Genomic DNA, 19,903 nt, shown 5'->3' with positions numbered 1-19,903 from the left:
ATTATTCATTGAGGATCAGCCCCTGACCTACTTTTTCCCCCTCAGTCCCCTCACTTGCTTTTAGGTCCTTTCTCATCTTCAGTTCATTTTTTAAGCTCTCACATAGCTAGAACAGCTTGATTTTCTGAAAGAATCCTTATTCTGTTAATAATTATGTAAAATCATCTATAAAACTGCTTGCTACTCACTGAAAAAAATTTTTTTTACGCATGCCAGATTATGTACTCTAGTTTATATATTGTCTAAGTCAATCGCTTTATTTGTGTCACCTTGTATTTGGGTGTCATTCATCCTTTTACCCCTAAAGTTTGAACATCTTAAAGTATCTTTCAGAACTATCTAATGTATATTACATACTGGTACTCAGTGAATGGGTATTTTTAATGACTAATAAAAATCCAGGAATAAAATTAAGTATTAGGGTAGATTAAATAGTATCCAGTCTTTTCCACCAACCTTTTTCCATTGATAATAATAGCCAGCATTTTTTTAAGCATTACTAAGTGTTACTTTGGTACCATGAGGAATAATTTGTAAGTTCTTTTTCCCTTAGCTCTCACAACAGATCTGTGAGATACTTTTATTATTTCCATTTTACAGATGAGGAAACTGAGGTTTAGGGTGAATAAGTGATTTGTTCAAAGCCTCTTAAATCCAGGCCTTTCTGACTTCAAAGTGCATATAAATGACTGCTGCACTCTAAGAAAGCTTCTATTGGTTTTTTTTTTAAGTTTTGTTTGTTTTTATTTTTAAGGAATACCATATTGGAGTTCTGATAATTCAGTTAAAATCTCAATCCAGGAAGAAATGCCTAAAAGAGCCACTTGATTTACTTCCTGTCTTTATCCACATCCTCGAAGTATCAGTTTAAGAACTTGCCTGCCTCTAGCAGTGTTTTCAACTTTGACACAAAATCAGATTCTATAACCCTGTGTCACTTGTGTCAGTTATTCTGGGTGTTGGGAGATAGTACCAAACTATTCCTCTAGTGTGTTCTCAGCACTGGAACTACCAAAGAAGTTTATCCATGAAGTAATGCCAGGAATTGGTTAGCTTCCTGGAAACTGAATTTGTCAACCTGATAAACCAGCTCTTATAATAGCATCATCTTATACAAAATTAGAAATGATTCTGTAGTCCTGCTTGTCATGGATTTGACTTGAAAAGCATGTGTGTTTTGTGTCTCTGTGTATGTATTCACATCCATCTTGGTTCAGTATCTGAATAGAGACAACAGAAATTACAGGGTGGTTACCTTGATACTGAAAACTCCTATGTATTCTCCGGTTAGGAATAGCCCTGAATGTGCCTCAGAAAACAGTTATCTAGTCATAATCCTCTTTATGTGATCCCAGTTTACTGTTACAGTTGGCCTCAAAATTGTATACACATATATATTAAATAGTATATAAGCCAACTTAATATATAAGCCTGTGTGTATTATGTATATAAGCCAGTCTTCCTAGCTTAGATGTTATGCTCTAATTTTTAAACCTTGTTTGGGAGGTTAAAAAACAAAACAAAACAAAAACAAACAAAACAAAATATCATACAAGTTCTCTTTCTTTAAGGGCCCTATAGGGAAATCACTAGAAAATATAAAATAATTGATGGGACATATGTTTTTGTTTGTTTGTTTTTCACTATGACTTTATCTTGGGATGTACATGTTTTAATTTTGACATGTCTTTTTGTAGATACCCACTTCCTTTTCATTCACTCTCCCATTGATTTATCCTTTTGGTTCTACATCTACTCTCATACACACTTTGGTATATATTTTGAAATGGAATTAGATGGGAAGCTACTCTACTAGTGCTTTCCTGCACATGTTAAGTCTAATTTTACTTTTATGAGTAGACAGAAACCTCCACATGGGCACCGTCTTCCTTTCCTGCACTTCCTCAGACGGCATGTAGGGCGCCTGAGCACATTTGATCTAAAAAGAGGGAAGAGACAAATAGCCCCGATTTATTCCACAAGGTGTTAGAACATTTCCAAGGCACAGTGACAAAAGACAAAAGATAAGTGCTTTCTGGGTGGAGTCTCTTGTACTTCTTTTAAGGTGTGCCCTGGGTCCCCAAGTGACTTAGCTGTCACCAGAACATGTGTAACAACTCATCTTTCATATTCCTTTCCAGATCAACAGGTTTATTTTCAACTCCCAAATGCTATTTGAGTAGACCAGGATCTCTCGAAGGACCTGGGATAATTCTGCAAAACACAGAATTGGGCTGGTTTGGATTCTGGGTTTTGTCCAGTTGTCTTCAGTGCATGAGAATTCTAGTACTTTATGCTATTTCAGGAAAAGGGGATTAAAAGTAATGCCAATAAGGGAGAAGACAATTCATTGCTTGGTCAGTTAGGGAAGAAAAACAATAGAACTGCCTTTTGGCTTCCCTGTAAGAAGCAAAAGGCCTATAAACTTGTAAAGAGTTGGGAGGGGGGCTTTCAAAGACTAGGCTTGTAAAACCTATGACCCAGCAATTGCACTGCTGGGGATTTACCCCAAAGATACAGATGCAATGAAATGCCGGGACACCTGCACTCAATGTTTCTAGCAGCAATGTCCACAATAGCCAAACTATGGAAGGAGCCTCGGTGTCTATCGAAAGATAAAGAAGATGTAGTTTATGTATACAATGGAATATTACTCAGCCATTAGAAATGACAAATACCCACCATTTGCTTCGACGTGGATGGAACTGGAGGGTATTATGCTGAGTGAAATAAGTCAATCGGAGAAGGACAAACATTATATGGTCTCATTCATTTGGGGAATATAAATAATAGTGAAAGGGAATAGAGGGGAAGGGAGAAGAAATGGGTAGGAAATATCAGAAAGGGAGACAGAACATGGAAGACTCCTAACTCTGGGAAACGAACTAGGGGTGGTGGAAGGGGAGGAGGGCAGGGGGTGGGGGTGACTGGGTGGCGGGCACTGAGGGGGGCACTTAATGGGATGAGCACTGGGTGTTATTCTGTATGTTGGCAAATTGAACACCAATAAAAAATAAATTTATTATTAAAAAATAAAAAATAAAACAACTTGTATTCAAAGCAGCTACCTGAGGTCCTTGCTTGGTACCTTTTTTTTTTTTTTTTTTTTGCTTGGTACCTTTTTAAATGTGCTCTTCTACATGGGATGCTTTAAGAATAAGTCTGTGTGTGACTCTGACCCATTATCAGCTCTCCATGAATTCATCTTTTCACTCAGTACCCTACTACACAGAACTGTGTTGTTGTTCACTCCAACTTTTCATCTGTTTTTCCTGGTTGAGTTTCTCTGGCACTGGAAGAAATTGCCCTCTTTGAGCACCTCCCTTGCCACTGTGAATTGGTAAATACTGCTGCCAGAAATCTGATGAGATTTGTTAAGAATCCATTGAAATTTAAGATGCCATATTCTGACCTCAGTTATCTACTTTTCAGACATCAGATACATGTGATTATAGTTACAGGGTCTGTCATTTTACCTGGGCAGAACTCCATGAGTATTAGTCATATAATTTGTGATAGTAATTTGCTGTTCTGTATTTCTTTTTAAGTTTTTACTTAAATTCCAGTTAGTTAACATACAGCGTAACATTAGTTTCAGGTGTACAATTTCATGATTCAACACTTACCTATGGTCCATATTAAAGTATCTTAGCCCATGTACTCTCTTTCATTGCAGACGAACAGGAAGCATTGAACTCAATCATGAAGGATCTGGTGGCCCTCCAGATGAGCCGACGTCCCCGGGTGCCTGGATATGAGACCATGAAGAACAAAGACTCGGGTCACCCAAATAGGCAGGTGTGTGTGGCCATGGCAGACCCAACTAAAATTGCTAGGGAGGGATTTTCAAATGGGGAAATATTTGAGAAGCCAAGGCTATTCAACTACTTGGCTTGAATGCTATTGGCCCTTCTCTTTCACAGTCCGTTAAATGGTAAGTGATATATACCAGTCAGATGTGGGTCATGATCTGAATGCCCAAAGTCTTGTGTCTAGTGTTTCATCTGTGGAGAATAAGAATGATTCCTTCACTTTTAGGGACAGTATTCATATAACTGTTCCTTTACTGATTGTTTGGTAAACGTTTAAATCCAGATTCATAATCACTAACTCAGAATGTTTTTAGCTACCTTACAGTGTATACTTAGGAAAAATTAATTAATTTTAATATTAGTTTATATAAAATATAATTAAGAATGGAAATTTATTTAATGAAATTTCATATAATATACTCTAAAGGTAACAATGAGGGATTTTATTATTGTTGTTTACAGTTGTTTCCCCTTATGTTAACTCAGGTAGTTGAGAGTGTCTATTTTATTGAGAGTCGTGTGCTTCTTTAGGAAAACAACTCCTATTTTTGTTAACATTTAAACTCCTGTGCTGTTAAGAACCTTCTTCTCACCTCCAGTGCATTTACAAACTCCCTGATTCCTGGGTATTTTGGCCTGCAGAGAGGAGTGAATGATTCCTTCCTAGTGGCTGTCTAGTGCCTTGTATGGCTGTGTTTGGTGTGTCTGATGAAAATTTATCCATGCCTTTCTCCCTTGTGGTTCTCTTTGTTATCAGCTAACCTTCTCTTTCCTCATTTGCACCTTGTTTACCATTTCTTCAGAAGAATCCTTGGTTCCTAGAGAAAGAGTAAGGCCCTAGAACTTTACTGCCTAAGGTCTGCTAGATAAAGCCCCTCAGAGTATTTCCTGCCTTTAGGAAAACTAGGGACCCTGAGTCCTTTTATTCTATGATACAGCAGAAGGATTAGTTTAGAAAGCTGCTTTTATTTTTATGGCTACCTTACAGAACTGGGGAACAACAGAATAGGGCCCATTCTTGTACTGTTTTCATACATTATTCTAATTGTGTGGGTTCTGCCGTGTGGTAACTCTTTTCTATTCAAAGCTGCTTTTGGAAGGAGCATTTTACCAGAAGTGAGTCCCTTCCCCCAGGCTTGAGCCTAATGACCTCACTTTCCTTCCTGTCTTCCTATGTGGAGTGTGCTGCTCCAGTCAGCTGATCTTTCTCCAAATGGGGAGCATGGACATCAGTTAGGTGAAAAGGGGAAGTTTTCTTGAGTTGAAAGGACCAGGCTAAGAAGAGGACGGCAGCGTAGTGGTCCCTGATCTTCGTTGAAGGGAGATTACCTTTGTGAAATCCTTCTGCTTAGAGCCTAAAAGTTATTATAAGAAAGTTCCTAATCTTTTGCTCTGCCTGCTGTTGTGTTATTGAGGTGAAGTCCATAGTTATGAAGGGAGAAGCCTATAAAAAAGGATTGACTCTGGTTAGGAAGTAATCTTAACAAGAAGTAGTGGCTCTGAGGACCCACCATTTACCTGAATATCATCAATTTTTTTCTGTTGCATGAAGGATACAAATTATTAACCTCAGTTTTTTTGTTTTTGTTTTTGTTATTTAAAGATTTATTTTTATTTATGAGAGAGAGAGAGAGAGAGAGAGAGAGAGAGAGAGAGAGAGAGACAGGCAAAGGGAGAAGCAGGCTCCACGCCAGGAGCCCGACGTGGGACTCGATCCTGGGACTCCAGGATCGCGCCCTGGGCCAAAGGCAGGCGCAAAACCGCCGAGCCACCCAGGGATCCCCAGGTTTTTGTTTTTGTTTTTAATTTATTTTATTTTTTTATTTTATTTATGATAGTCACAGAGAGAGAGAGAGAGAGAGAGAGAGAGAGGCAGAGACATAGGCAGAGGGAGAAACAGGCTCCATGCACCGGGAGCCCGATGTGAGATTCGATCCCGGGTCTCCAGGATCGCGCCCTAGGCCAAAGGCAGGCGCCAAACCGCTGCGCCACCCAGGGATCCCCAGGTTTTTGTTTTTAAAGAAGAAACAGAACAGTAGCGCCTCAGCCCTTCTGAACAGCCCCACAGTAACAACAAGCTAATGTGCAGGGGCCAGTGAGAAAAAAATTTTTGGCAAGGGGGCGCCTGGGTGGCTTAGTCGGTTGAACATCTGCCTTCAGCTCAGGTCATGATAATAGGGTTCTGGGATTGAGCCCCGCATCAGGCTCTCTGCTCAACGAGAAGCCTGCTTCTTCTTCTCTGTCTACCCATCCCCATGCTTATGTGCTCTTGCTCTACTTCTTTCCCTGTAACAAATAAATAAATTAAATTTTTAAAAAAAATTTTTGGTAGGGAACCAAATTACCCATTAAAACTAAAATGTGCTTTCAGATCTGATCCAAGTGCTAGACAAGTGTGGAGTTCATTTCTTAGACAAGTCATCTTAGTGAATTTGTAGGGAGTACTTGTTTCTCATTATCTGTGTTCTGTGCTTTTAGTCATTTCACAGAACAATATTGTTCTGAAGCAGCCTATGTCAGTACTGTCCAGTATACTTTGTGTGATGATAGAAGTGTTCTGTATCTGTGCTGCCCACTGTAGTAGCTGTTAGCCACATGTAGCTGTTGAGCAACTGAGCAAATGAATTTTAGATTTTATTTAATTTTAATTGAAATAGTACTATGTGGCTAGTGGCTACTATCTTGGACAGCACAACTCTATATATTATATAAAGGACTATATAGGACTTTATATATTATATAAGGGACTGTTGTTTTGTGGGGCAAGAAATTAAGTGCCTGCTTAGAGGTATTCACTGATTCATTGGGATGTTCATTGCTCTACATAGGTCATGTGTTTCTACACATTGTGATAAGGTCATCAGTGGGAATCTTATTTGAGGTTCTATTCCAGGAGGCATGGGGATCTGGGGGAAATGTGAAGCTATGGAACTAGCATGGCTGTTTAGAAATGGAAGTTCAGAGTTTTATGCTAATATTAGGTAAAAGGGCAATGGAAATGTCAAGATCACTTTTTCCACTTAATAAAGTCAAGATAGTAGAAGTCTCTCCTGGGAATTGTAACAGATGTTCACCTTCTGACCAGAAGGGATGTTCTTCAGCAAAATCCAAAAGCAGAAAGGGGAGAAAGTTTCAGTGAATCCCTTCTAGGAAGGATGGGATGAAATGGGGGTGGGGGGAACCTTGGAGGGAGATGTGTTTACAGCTTAGTGTAATGAAAAGAACTTGGCCTAAGAATCTGGTGACATTAATAATCTGTTAACATAGGACTTTATAGTTTACAGAGTGAATCCATATTTATTATTTTTATTGTTTTTGTTTGCTTGGACTTGGGATAGGATTAAACTGTTTTTTCCCTTACCAGTTCTTCTACCAGAAGGTCCATGTTTGGGAGAGAGGAATGAAAGATTAAAACCTAATTTAAATGGCTTAGAGATGCCAGATTAGCTAGGAAATGTCAAATAGGGCTAAAGATTCAAATTGCAGAGTTCAGCTGAACGTAACCAAGTATTGTGGCCAGCAGGAAAGGTTGATTATTCAGGGAGGGGATGGCACTGGCAGAGGCAAAGAGCACTTACTTCAGTGTGAGAAGGGGAGTACTGGCTATAAGGCAGAGCTGAGACTGGCATAGCCTCATGGGGCTCAAGCTGGACACAGCAAAGGAAAGCCAGAAGAGATGTGAGTTCATTGACAGAAATCTTAGGGGTGCTGAGGCTTGGAAGAACTGGAAAGACTTAATTTGATATCTCAGTTTGGTAGGACCTCAGACTTCCTCTTCCCTAAGTGAACAAGCTAGGTAACCAACTGAAAAAGAGAATGCATTTGACAACAACTAAGCATTCTGAGCAGCTATGGGAGTACATGGGCAATGAGGTGCTTAGCTATGAACTGTTTGTTAGGAGGTAGGCTCTGTGTTTGTTTCTTCTTCCTCCTGTACATTAGATCCTTGGAAGCCTACAGCCTGGTTAGAGCTGGCTGAACATTTTAGATGTGTGGCCCATCCTGCGTGTGGCTGGGGTCTGTGGACAGTTTTGTGGGCCACGATGAGCAGTATCTCTTTACTGGTCATCAACTCACAGTGCTTTTTCAATAGGTGCAATTTCTCTATAAAGTTGACATCTTAGTGTGGTGAGAAGAGCACTGGCTTGCAAGTCATTATTACTAATCCATTAATTTAGGATTTTACAGTGTACAGAGTGGTTTCAACAACAGTTAACAATAATAACAACAACTGTAAGTATGTGTACAATACTTTAAAGTTTGCAAAGTGCTTACACAGAGGTATTGAATAGAGCCAGGAAGTAAACTCAGATCTTCGACTCCCAGTCTCAGTAATTTTATTGTGTGTAAGTCTAATAATCTTTTTAAACCTCAGTTTTTCCACCTGAAATATAGACATAATAATACCCACTTTATCTCTTAAAGTTGTTGTAAGATCATAGACAGAATGTAATGCATTTTGTACATTGTGAAACAAATGTATAGAGTAAAGTGGTAGTGATTACATCACTTCTGTTATGCTCTGGCATTGGATGCATGAGCTCTAAAGAAAGCTTCTAATCAGAACTCTGCATACTGTCATGGAACTGAAAGGGTTAAGTTTTCTACCTTTATTGGATTGTTATTCCTGTGTATCAGATAGTCCTCTGCAAACTTCTGAAGCTAGCCTAATTTCTAAAAATTCCAGTGGGGGAAGAAATAGAATCTTTAATTCCTGTTTTTCTCAAATCTTATCAGACTGGTAAGTACAGGCTTGAACAGAAGTCAGGCTCTCCTGGGTCTGACCTTGCAGATGGTCACTAGTGGGTGCGTCAGAATGGAAAAGTTGCTTTCCTCATTGCAGGCACTAGCAGAGCAGAGCTCTTGGCTATCAGTTCTAAAGGAGGAGAATTCTAGGGGCTTTTCCTCCAGTAAGGTCACTGATTGAGCAGACTGTCTTTTGCTTTTACTGTGATAGACCTGGCTCTTCAGGACTTCCTTTCTCTTTCAAGGGTTGTTGATAAGATAGTCTGGGTAGTTTGAAAATACAACCTAAAACAATATGCACGCCTGGCATTTTGTTTTGTAAGAAGGTTGCTTTATATTTTATATACATATATATATTTATATTTGTGTATGTGTGTGTGTATGTGCACGTGCATGCACAGTGGTGGTTTGTTAGGCAGCAGTAGATAAACAATACACCATTTAATCATTGATTCATTCAGACACTCATTGAACTTTTCCTGCATGTCAAATGAATGCAAGGACTGAGGATATAGAAAGAACTAGGGCAAAGAAGGTTGCTTTATAATAATCTCTTCCATTGATCTCTTAGGACTTTCCAGAGTCAGACAAAATTATTTTCGTTGTCCTTTTTTCCCTCTTCTTATTTATTTACAATCTTTGGCAAAATAAGGATTCCAGTGCCAAAGCTGGGGGAGCCATCAAAGGTACCTAGCAAATACAGGGGAAAAGAGGGCTACAGAATCAGAGAGAAGGCACTCAGAGCAATGGCTAGCTGAGGCCTTTGCCAAGTCAAATTTGTTGAAAAACCTTTGTTTAATAAACTCTGTTTTTTTTTTGAAAGATTTTATTTATTTATTCATGAGACACACACACACGCACACACACAGAGCGAGAGAGAGAGAGAGAGAGAGAGAGGCAAAGACATAGGCAGAAGGAGAAGCAGGCTCCATGCAGGAAGCCCAATGTAGTACTCAATTCTGGGACTCCAGGATCATGCCCTGGGCTGAAGGCAGGTGCCAAACCACTGAGCCACCCAGGTGTCCCTAATGACCTCTGGTTTTTGTAGGGATTCTTGGGGGAGCTCTTTGGGTTGCATGTTCAGTTGTTGAGTTTAGAAGGTTATTTCTATTTAAGTTTAGCATCATTGTCGGTTACTCCTGTCATCTCTGCTAAGTTCCCAGATCTGTAGTTTAACCTGCACTATCGCCCTGCACATGGCCTTCACTATTACTGGATTGGCTGTGGTAGGCAGGGGACTTGAACTTGCCTAGACTTGAATTTTTGTCCTGGAACTTTTTTTCTTAGCAGGGATGGCACCTGTCCTTCAGTTTAACATGTGCATGTAGTCAAACCTCTTAGATGTACAAAGAAATATATTATGTTCCCTGTACCCTGAGAATCATACAGTCTTATTGGGAAATGAGAAATACATGAAAAAAAAAAAAAAAGAGAGAGAAACTAAGGTGGGGCTCCTGGGTGGCACAGCCAGTTAGGCATCTGATTCTTTGTTTTAGCTGGGGTTCTGGTCTCAGAGTCATGAGATCAAGCCCCACGTTGGGTTCTGTGCTCAGTGGAGAGTCTGCTTGGGATTCTCTCCCTCTGCTCCCCCATCACGTGCTCACTTGCTTGCTTTCTCTCTCTCTCTAAAATAAATAAATAAATATTAAAAAGAAAAAAGAAACTGAGGTAGGATGCCACTGTGCCTAAAAATATGGTACAGATAGTGAGTGCTATAGGAGGCCAGGAAAGTGAACGGTGAATTTGAGCCAAAGTAGTTACAGACTCATTTCTGGAGGAGGTAGCACTTGAACTAGTCTGTGAAGGATGTGTGAACATTTAGTTAGGTGGCAAGGAGGAAGGGTGGCACTCCAAATTGAGAAAATGAATGGTTAAAGACCTAGGGAAAAGAATGAATGTGGCCTATTTCAGGATGATTGGGCTGGAGAGAGCCTTCCTGCTGAGAACAGTGTGAGGTGGCACAGTAAACTGAGTGAGTGTAAATTCTAGAGGGATTTCTTTCTTTCTTTCTTTCTTTCTTTCTTTCTTTCTTTCTTTCTTTCTTTCCTTCCTTCCTTCCTTCCTTCCTTCCTTCCTTCCTTCCTTCCTTCTTTTCTTTTTCGTTCTTTCTTCTTTCTTTCTTTCTTTCTTTCTTTCTTTCTTTCTTTCTTTCTTTCTTTTCTTCCTTTCTTTCCTTTCTTTCCTTTCTTTCTTTCTTTTTTTTCTTTTGGAGTTCAGTTTGCCAACATATAGATAACACCCAGTGCTCATCCCATCGAGTGCCCCCCTCAGTGCCTGTCACCCAGTCACCCCCACCCCCACCTCCCTTTCCACCACCCCTTGTTCATTTCCCAGAATTAGGAGTTCTAGAGGGGTTTCAATGACAGCCGAGAATTTCGACTTTATTCTATAGGTCAGGGGTATCGCTGATTACTTTTTGAGCAAGGAAGGGACATGATGAAAGCAGCGGTTAAGATGATTGAAACTATAGAGGAATTTAGAATGTGTTGGAAAAGGAAGCTGAGAAGTAGAGAGGCTCCTTTAGGGATCCAGGAGTGAGGGGGAAAGGGGTCAGTGAGAGAGAGGACAGAGAGAATGGGGAGTGGGGTGCTATATCAGAGACCTTTGAAGAGAGAATTGGAGGGGAGAAGAAGGAAAGAATCAAGCAGAACTCAGAGGTTTGAGTCTGCAGCGGAGGGAGCATGGTACCAATGTGAGAAATGGCAGTGCTGAGAAGGAAGTCTAGTTTAGGAAGACGGTTGGTACAGACATACATGGAGCTAGGTTGAGTTTGAGATCATAGTGAAAAAAACTCAGATTGTGTGCATGTGTGTATATGTGTGTGTGTGATTTTTGCAGGTCCACAATCCCTTAGCTGCAATTCTGAAATCCAAAGAATGCTGGAAACTGAAAGCCTTTTTTTTTTGGTAATTTGTGGCAAACTCATTTGGCAGCAAAACCTGGCTTGAGTGAACACAGGGTTATTTATAGTCTTTATTTATTCCACTTATTGTGAGCATTCATACTATTCACTGCAAAAACTAGCTTGTGCTATGTTAATATAAAAACCCTAAATCTTAGGTGACTTAACACAATATTCCCAGTATGGGGAAGGGGAAGACAGTGTTCACCATAGTCAGGACCCTGACCCTGAGGGTGGCTCCAATGACCTGGAACATATGGCTGCCAAGAAAGAGAGTGTAGAGCTCAGTGATGTTCTCAGCTCTTGGTCAGAACTAGTCATAAAGTCCCAGACTAACTTCAGGAGAGGCTAAGCAATGCAGAAGTACATGAGGAATACCTGTTCATATTCTGCCTCTGTCATGGAAGTGCTGTCCCAGATACCTTCCCCTGGGGGGAAACATCACACAATATATGGAACATGTATCAGACTGCCTCTCCAGATCTAAAAAGTGTACTCTGAAACACTTTCAGCCCAAGTGCCAGGTACTGTCCTCTTATCTCTACCTATTTCTTTCATTTAATTCTTTTGATAATTTCATGAGGTAAATACTGTTTGTACTTTATACATGAGGAAACTGAGTCACAGATCAGTTAGTCAAATTCAATATAGCTAGGAGATGTTAAGCCAGCATTTGAAGCCAGACAGTTTGACTTCAGTGCTACATTCCTAACGACTTACCTGCCACAGCTACGTGGCAGACAGAGGAAGTTTTGCTTGTAAGATTGGGGCTAGTCAGAGATTTGGGGATTGTTTATAAGTTGCCTATTTTTTATTCCTACTGAAGAGAAGATGTGAGGAAAGGGGGAGAAATCCAGAGGCCAAAAGTCCAAACTTCAAGGAACAGTCACATGTTGGGGGAAGGGTGAGAGAGGGCATGAAGAAGAGGAACCAGCAAAGATGCAGAAGTGGTTACAGTGGTGGCAGGTTCTCTGGGCTGGGATAGAGTCGCAGAAGGCAAGGGAAAAGAGAACCTCATGAAAGAGGATTTGACCACCAGTGTGAAATGTCTCAGAGAGGCAAGGAGAATGGTTGGCAAGAGGAATTGAATAAAGTTATCTTTATCTGAACTTTCCTTATCCATGGCTTATTCTGGTCAGCCTGACAGGGGGAACTCAGATTTAGGAACTTGGCAGATGTGGGCATGCCATGTGGTACATGCAGGCATCTTGCTCTGGAAAGGCTGTCACCACATGAGAGAAGGGATTCAGAGCACTAGGCATCTTTGTTTACACTCCTTACTAATCACAGGCTTGGTTAGTCTTGAGTAGGAGTGATCTATGGTTTAAGGCAAAAGTTTAATTCCCTTTCTAACTGAATTCACATAGAATAGTGCTTGAATTATGCACTATTGCACTATGCACTTGAATTAGGCACTACATCATGAAATAAATTCATTTTCTTCAGTCCCACAGAGGGACAGAGGGGATTCCCTCATAAGTGCATCAAAGCATAATATCCCAGTTTAAGAGCTATTGTAATATTTTTTTTATTGCTACAAAAAGATAAAAATGAACAGAGGAATACAAATTTACTTTTTAAATTAATTTTCAAAAAAGATGTATTTATCTATTTTGAAGGAGAGAGAGAGAAAGAGGGAATGTGCAAGCAAGGGGAGGGGCAGAGGCAGAGGGAGAGAATCTCAAGTAGTGCCCTACCCAGGGTTTGATTTCACAACCCTGAGATCATGACCTGAGCCAAAATCAAGAATCGGAAGCTCAATGAACTGAGATACCTAGGCACCCCTATAAATTTCTTATTTTATTATTATTATTATTTAAAAAATATTTTATTTATCTATTCATGAGAGACACAGAGAAGCAGAGATACAGGCAGAGGGACTTGATCCCAAGACCCTGGAATCACAACCTGAGGCAGAGGCAGATGCTCAACCACTGAGCCACCAGGCACCCCCAAATTTCTTAATTTAAATAAACAGGAATAAACTGTAAGGGAATCTGAATAAACTATGGACTTTAGTTAATACATCAATATTGGGTAATTAATTGTAACGACAAATACCCACCATTTGCTTCAATGTGGATGGAACTGGAGGGTATTATGCTGAGTGAAGTAAGTCAATCGGAGAAGGACAAACAGTGTATGTTCTCATTCATTTGGGGAATATAAATAACAGTGAAAGGGAATATAAGGGAAGGGAGAAGAAAAAGACTCCTAACTCGGGGAAACGAACTAGGGGTGGTGGAAGGGGAGGAGGGCGGGGGGTGGGGGTGAATGGGTGACGGGCACTGAGGGGGGCACTTGACGGGATGGGCACTGGGTGTTATTCTGTATGTTGGTAAATTGAACACCAATAAAAAATTAATTTATTAAAAAAATAAAAAATAAAAACAAACATAAAAAAATTGTAACAATAACAAATGTACCACAAAGGGTAGTGGAAGGGGAGGCGGGTGAGGGGATGGGATAACTGGGTGACGGGGACTGAGGAGAGCCCTTGATGGGATGAGCACTGGGTGTTATACTATATGTTGGCAAATCGAACTTCAATTAAAAAAATATTAAAAAAAAACAAATGCACTGTGTAATGTATGATGTTAATAACAGGGAGAGACTTCTGGGAAGAAGGGTATGTAGGCTCTGCTCAATTTTTCTGAAAATCTAAAACTGTTCTAAAAATAGGATCTATTAATAAAAAAACAGTAATAATGAGAGCTACACCAAAGTGTGCTGGACTGTGAGCAGCAGGAGGTGAAAGGCTGTGGTAACCCACTTGCAGGGACAGACAGGGCTGCAGACTGTTGAGTGCTCATGTAACTCTAGAGCTGGCTGCAGAACTAGAGAGTGTAGGAAGCTGGAGGTGGCATGTCAGCATGCAACAGCATGTCGTAAGCACTTGCCATGGAGGGCCCTTGCCATGCTAACTGCTCAGCATTTCAGGGAAAGGAGAAAAAGAAGACAGTGAGAAAACTGCTGTCACTTGCATAAACCTTAAATCCACACGATAACTTTCTCTGCAGCACTGCCCCACCTTTCTGCTTGTGCATGCACACACACATAAATATAGCCACACATACACTAGCACACATATGACTGCAGACTAGATGGAGCACACTGCCTTCCCATTCTACCTTCTCCATCCCTATGTACTCAAAACCTCAGCCAAAGCCTCCGCTGCTGGTTCCCCAGGTCCCATAGCTTGCTACATGATTGGTACTCCAGCCTCCTGGTTCTGACTCCATTATTACTCCAACTCCTCCATGAGCTCCAAAAAAGTAAGGTCACAAAAGATCCTTTGATAGTTTCTCCCATTGAAGCACTGCATCTGTGAGTAAAGTAAATCTTCTTTGCCTGTGTGACACTTAAGTTGTAGCATAGCATGGTGATTAAGACCTGGGCTTGGGGTAGTGGAAAGGAAGGTGGGCGGGGGGTTGGGGTGACTGGGTGATGGGGATTGAGAGGGGCACTTGACTGGATGAGCCCTGGGTGATATGCTATATGTTGGCAAATTGAACTCCCAATAATAAAAAAAAAAAGACCTGGGCTTCCAAGGTTTGAATCCTGTCTGTTTCTTTAAAGCATGATGACCTTGAGGGAGTTTATTTAACTTCAGTGCAACTCCATTTCTTCTGTAAAATGGGGACAATAATAGTATTTGTTGTGAGGATTTGTTTAATCGATACACGTAACATGCTTAGAACAAGGCTTAGTACATAGTAAATGTTCAATAAATATTAACTATTTTCATATAGTCTTAATGGATAAAGTGGTCCATGTGTTATATTTTAAAGGATAAGAGGGTAAGATCAGGGGTATGTTTTGAAGTTTTCACATTGCAGGTCAGAGGAGCTTTGCTGTCTACTGTTGAGTATGTGAATTTTTCAGGGACATGAAGCTCTTTGAGCCCCAACTCCATCTTGTCTTTAAAATAACAGGATAGAGGACGGCCTTCTATATTTTGATTCAGTGATTCTCAAGCTGTGTTCTGGGGACCCTAGAAAGTTCCCAAGAACTTTTCAGGGAGTCTATGAGGTCAAAACTATTTTCGTATAAATACTAAAATGTTACTTGCCCTTTTCACCCTCATTCTCTTAAGAATGTACAGTAGAGTTTTCCAGAGGCTACATGATATGTTTTACCACAGTAGATTAAAACCAAAAGCTGACATGAGAATCCAACTGTCTCCTATTAACATGCATTAAAGAGGTTTGTATTCTGTCACTAAACATAAAAGTATATAATTATTTTTTGTAACAATATGTTTATGTTAAGTAATATTTTTAAATTGTTTTAAGGTGAATGAGATATATTTAAGTTTTCTGTTTTAATTTCTAATAGGAAATATCAGTAGATGTAATCTACATAAACAAAAGTTCTTTGAGATCCTCAGTCATTTTTAGAGTGTAAATTAGAATCACCTGTCCAGTTCAGTGGACTGGAAGAGAATTCTAGCCTTCTAATCTCTTGAGTAGAGAAAGTCCTTTATGTATCCACCTTACCTTTGACATTCTGTCCTGTTTCTGTCATCTTCTCTGTCTGCTCTGTGTTTCTCATCTAAAGATACTCTAGAACCTCCTTCTTTGTTCCAAGGCACAGTTTATTAATTTCTCTTTCTCAGTATACTTTTCATTCACTGACTGTGCACTCTTTCTCTGCTCCATCTCTATTTGTTGATTTCCTGACAGTTTTACTTTTCTTTTTTCTCTATACCTGTTCTTTTCTTCTATAATATCTCTTCCCTTATCCTGCCATGACTCATCCCTTGAGTCATTTGCTTGTCCTTTACAATATCTCTTCCTCATTGATTTGTTTCTTAACATTCTGATGATTCTATTTCCTCCTATTTCTGATATTTACACTCAATTCTGTTCTTTACCCAGTTAATCCATCGATTAATATTATATACCACAAATATTATATACCATTTTCCTTGATTGTCACTGTGGTATGGAAATAAGATAGACACAGTTCATGTCTTCCTGCAGCTTATGGGCTACCCATGATGGTCATTTAGGACAAAACTGGGGACAGTTCTAAGGTAACTTGTCCAGGATCTCACTTTACCCTACCTGGAGTGAGGGGGTAGGTGTCTTAGAAGGAACATGAAAATCTGTAGTAGCAGCAGCAACCATTTATCGCATGTCTACTATGTATCAGGTGTTTTACCTACATTATTTGCTTAGTTCTCATAGCAACTGTGCAGATTAGGTATGTTTAGCCCCACTGTACACATGGAAAAACTAAGATTCATGGAGGATAAGTAACTTACATGTGGACCCATAGCTAGGAAGTATCCATTCTAAGGGTTTCTCTTTCTGTTTAGTCACAGTAGCCAAGAAGGAAACATATCCTGGCCAGGAGGCAATGTGGTGGGAGAAACTCCAGAGCCAGTGTAGAAATAGAGTGTATGAACATAGAAATGACATGTCAGAGCATAGCAGCTGAACTGGGGTAGCCACTTAGGGATCTTGTCCCAAGAGCTTTGTTGCTCCTGAGGTTAGAACTCAAAAGGCTCCGAACTCATTGGAAAGGAATGTGTATGAGGTAGAGAAGCTGGAACAGGAGCCATCAGGGATGTTTGCCTAACCTTGCTAAAGGACTACCTGAAGCTTACCTGGGAATGGCAGGATAACACATGCCAGAGAACCCACTAACCTGTCTATCATTCCTTTGACAGAGTGACGTCAGAATCAAGTTTGAGCACAACGGGGAGAGGCGGTAAGTCTGCCTTCTGTTCAGTGATTGTGTTGATGTGAGCTGCAGTTCTCAGAAAGCATTTAACTTCTGGAAGCTCTTTCCCTGGAGCGATCCCTATGGGGTCACTGGCTGGGTGATGGGGTTGATTGGGCATAAAAAGGTGATTTTTATCTTTGGCTTGGCTTAACAATTGAATTTTATTTCTGGTGTTAGAAATGGAAACCATTTCAACTGCTGATGTTTTACTCTTTTGCTCTTATTCTACTCCTGTGGGTCCACCATTTTGCTAGGGGAGGAAGTCAGGACTCCAGGTCTACTCAGAGTTATGACTTCCAAACACACTGACACTGTGCCACCTGTGAGCATCAGAAGGAGATTTAGATTCTCCTGTGATGTGGTGCATTCCTAGCCCAGTAGAATGGCCCTGGCTCTGTCCACATCAGGGCCAGGTTAGTGAGTTGGAAATTTCTTTATAATGTGTCTGGGTTGGGAAGCTGCATCAAGTCCATCAATTGTGAAAGATTTCAGATCATTTGAGGATTTAGAAAGAGGGAGTTTTTCAGTCTATATTTAGTATCTTTCCTTGTTAAGGAAGTGAAAGTGATGTTACAAAATCCTTCTGTCCTTTTCTCCATTGTTAGTATTTAATTTTTTGTAGGAAGTCAAGGTAGAAGTTCTCAGTTGAGAAAAATAGGACTCCACTTAATTTCTCAAATTATTTAAGGAAAAACTTATTTTTTTAAAGATTCCATTTTTAAGTAATGTCTACACCCAACATGGGGCTCAAACTGACAACCCCGAGATCAAGAGATGCATGCTTCACCACCTGAGCCAGTGGGGTACCCCTTAAGGAAATATGTTTAAGATTTTATTTATTTATTTTAGAGAGAGGGACAGCATAAGTGGGAAGGGCAGAAGGAGAGGGCAAGAGAGAATCCCAAGCAGACTCTATGCTAAGCACAGATCCTGACACGGGGCTTGATCCCAGGACCCTGAGATTATGACCTGAACCAAAACCAAGAGTCAGACGTTTAACTGACTGCGCCAGCCAGGTGCCTCGAGGAAGAACTTTTAAAAAGCATACCAAACTCTGGTCATGATAATTGGGACCCTATATGTGCATGCATGTGGCATATATGTGCCTAAGTGTGCTTTTCAGTATCTGTTTCCTGCTATGCCATTCTCTCCCATTGATATCCTTCTTTTTCTTTTGCTTTGAACATTTGGGAATGTGAAGAGCATGCTGATAAGAATAAGCTCTTCTTACTGTGTAAGTCCCACCAGAGGACCTTAGTGCCTCTAAACATTGGTAGCTCAGGTCCAGATACAGGGCTGCTGTTCTCCCTTAAAAAGATACATTCACAAGCCTGCAAGGTTGTCAGAGGTTGCCTAATGGAAACACTGTGATTTGCGGAGCCTTATTCCTGCTGCTGCCATGTGGGTTCTAGGCCTAGAAGGAGGAAAGTCTTCTGAGCTCTGTCCTCTCATCCTGTTCCTGCCAGTAGCAGGGAAGTCAAATTGTCACTTCATTGTTGCTGCTTTTCACACTTCTGACATGACTGGGTTTTAAAGGGGTTGCCAAACTTGGAGTAGCAGAGAGTTTTCAGAAGTAGATACAAAATCAAAAGCTCAATTGTGTTGGAGCCTAATTATGCAGTTACGCTCTCCTGAATTCCTGTTCTCAAAGTGGTATGTAGTTACAGTGAGCAGACTTACACTGAGAAAGTGTATGTGTTTAGTTTCAGAGAAGCTGCCAGATCGAAACCACAAATATTTAAGGTGGTCAGGCAGGAATGGCCTTTCGAAGCCCTGAGCAAAATCTTGGTATCAAGATTTTGAAAACTGTGCATTCTCTTTTTATGGCGCTGTTTTCAGGAGCCATGGCATTTCACTGTTTGTGTACTATGTGTGGAATTGAGGACTTTATAAAGTTGGTGCAGGGAAGCCAAGTTTAAGCTGCTCTGTGCCAGACAGCTCTGGTGTCATGTGTTTCAAGTCTTAGGATTTTGTAGAGAATATTATTGTGGGTTTTCTTTACTTTTTTTGCAGGAGTGTGGATAGTATCTATCTAAATGTTGTAGACCATTATAGAGTTAGAACATACAGAAAAGAGGAAAGAAATAGTGACTTTTTCCATTTATCTATGCCAGGTATCCATTCTGTTTCCCTTTACTTTGGAAGGGTGTAGGGACCAGGTTCCTAATGCTTTTCCCTTTTAGCCCCAGGAGGGCGGAAGAGGTGGACTATAGATTCAAACTCCTTCCCTTTGAAACCCTTCCTGTCTGGACAGTGGTGGGGGTGGTTGTCACAGGTGTTAGGCTCCTCTTTGAAGCACGGACTAAAAATGCCTTTTATTCAGTTTAATGGCAGCAGCTTAGATCTTACCAAACCTGAAAGTCCTGGTTTCTGATCTTGACTTTGGGGCTGCTTCTGGAGGTTTTGAATGGCTCATTGCCAGACCAAATGTCGGAGAATTTATCTGAGCCTGATCCTTTTCTAACAGTGTGCTAGGGACATCCAAAACGTCTCCTGGTATTTTATTCAGAGAGACTTTTGCTAAGGTCCTGATAAATGGGGTATGATTTGCTATTAGGAATTAATGGGAAAGCATTCTCTCAAAAGACTCCAGAAAACGCGTATATCTACATAGCGTCTAATAGTATCACTCCTTGGAACAGTTGATTTGAGGGGAAAAAATACAAGGTTTACAGTATGGATGGATTTCTAGATGGAATATAAACTAATA

The 19,903-nt window shown here is 40.4% G+C and overlaps 1 protein-coding gene across 3 annotated transcripts in view; it reads left to right on the top strand.

Annotated features, from left to right (window-relative positions):
• MAP3K3 (mitogen-activated protein kinase kinase kinase 3) overlaps positions 1-19,903 on the top strand; it is a 69,777-nt gene that overhangs the window by 10,063 nt on the left and 39,811 nt on the right. For all 3 annotated transcript variants that reach the window (XM_049114601.1, XM_025436718.3, XM_025436717.3), the window contains exons 2-3: positions 3,677-3,798; positions 17,138-17,178. In XM_049114601.1, the coding sequence (XP_048970558.1) occupies positions 3,703-3,798; positions 17,138-17,178 (137 nt within the window). In that variant the 5' untranslated portion in view covers positions 3,677-3,702. The remainder of the gene's footprint in view (positions 1-3,676; positions 3,799-17,137; positions 17,179-19,903) is intronic.

The sequence above is a fragment of the Canis lupus genome, chromosome 9 (genome assembly GCF_003254725.2).
Source record: "Canis lupus dingo isolate Sandy chromosome 9, ASM325472v2, whole genome shotgun sequence".
Lineage (NCBI taxonomy): Eukaryota > Metazoa > Chordata > Mammalia > Carnivora > Canidae > Canis > Canis lupus.
The sequence above is the reverse complement of the archived record's forward strand: the minus strand, read 5'-3'. Positions and strand labels throughout refer to the sequence as shown.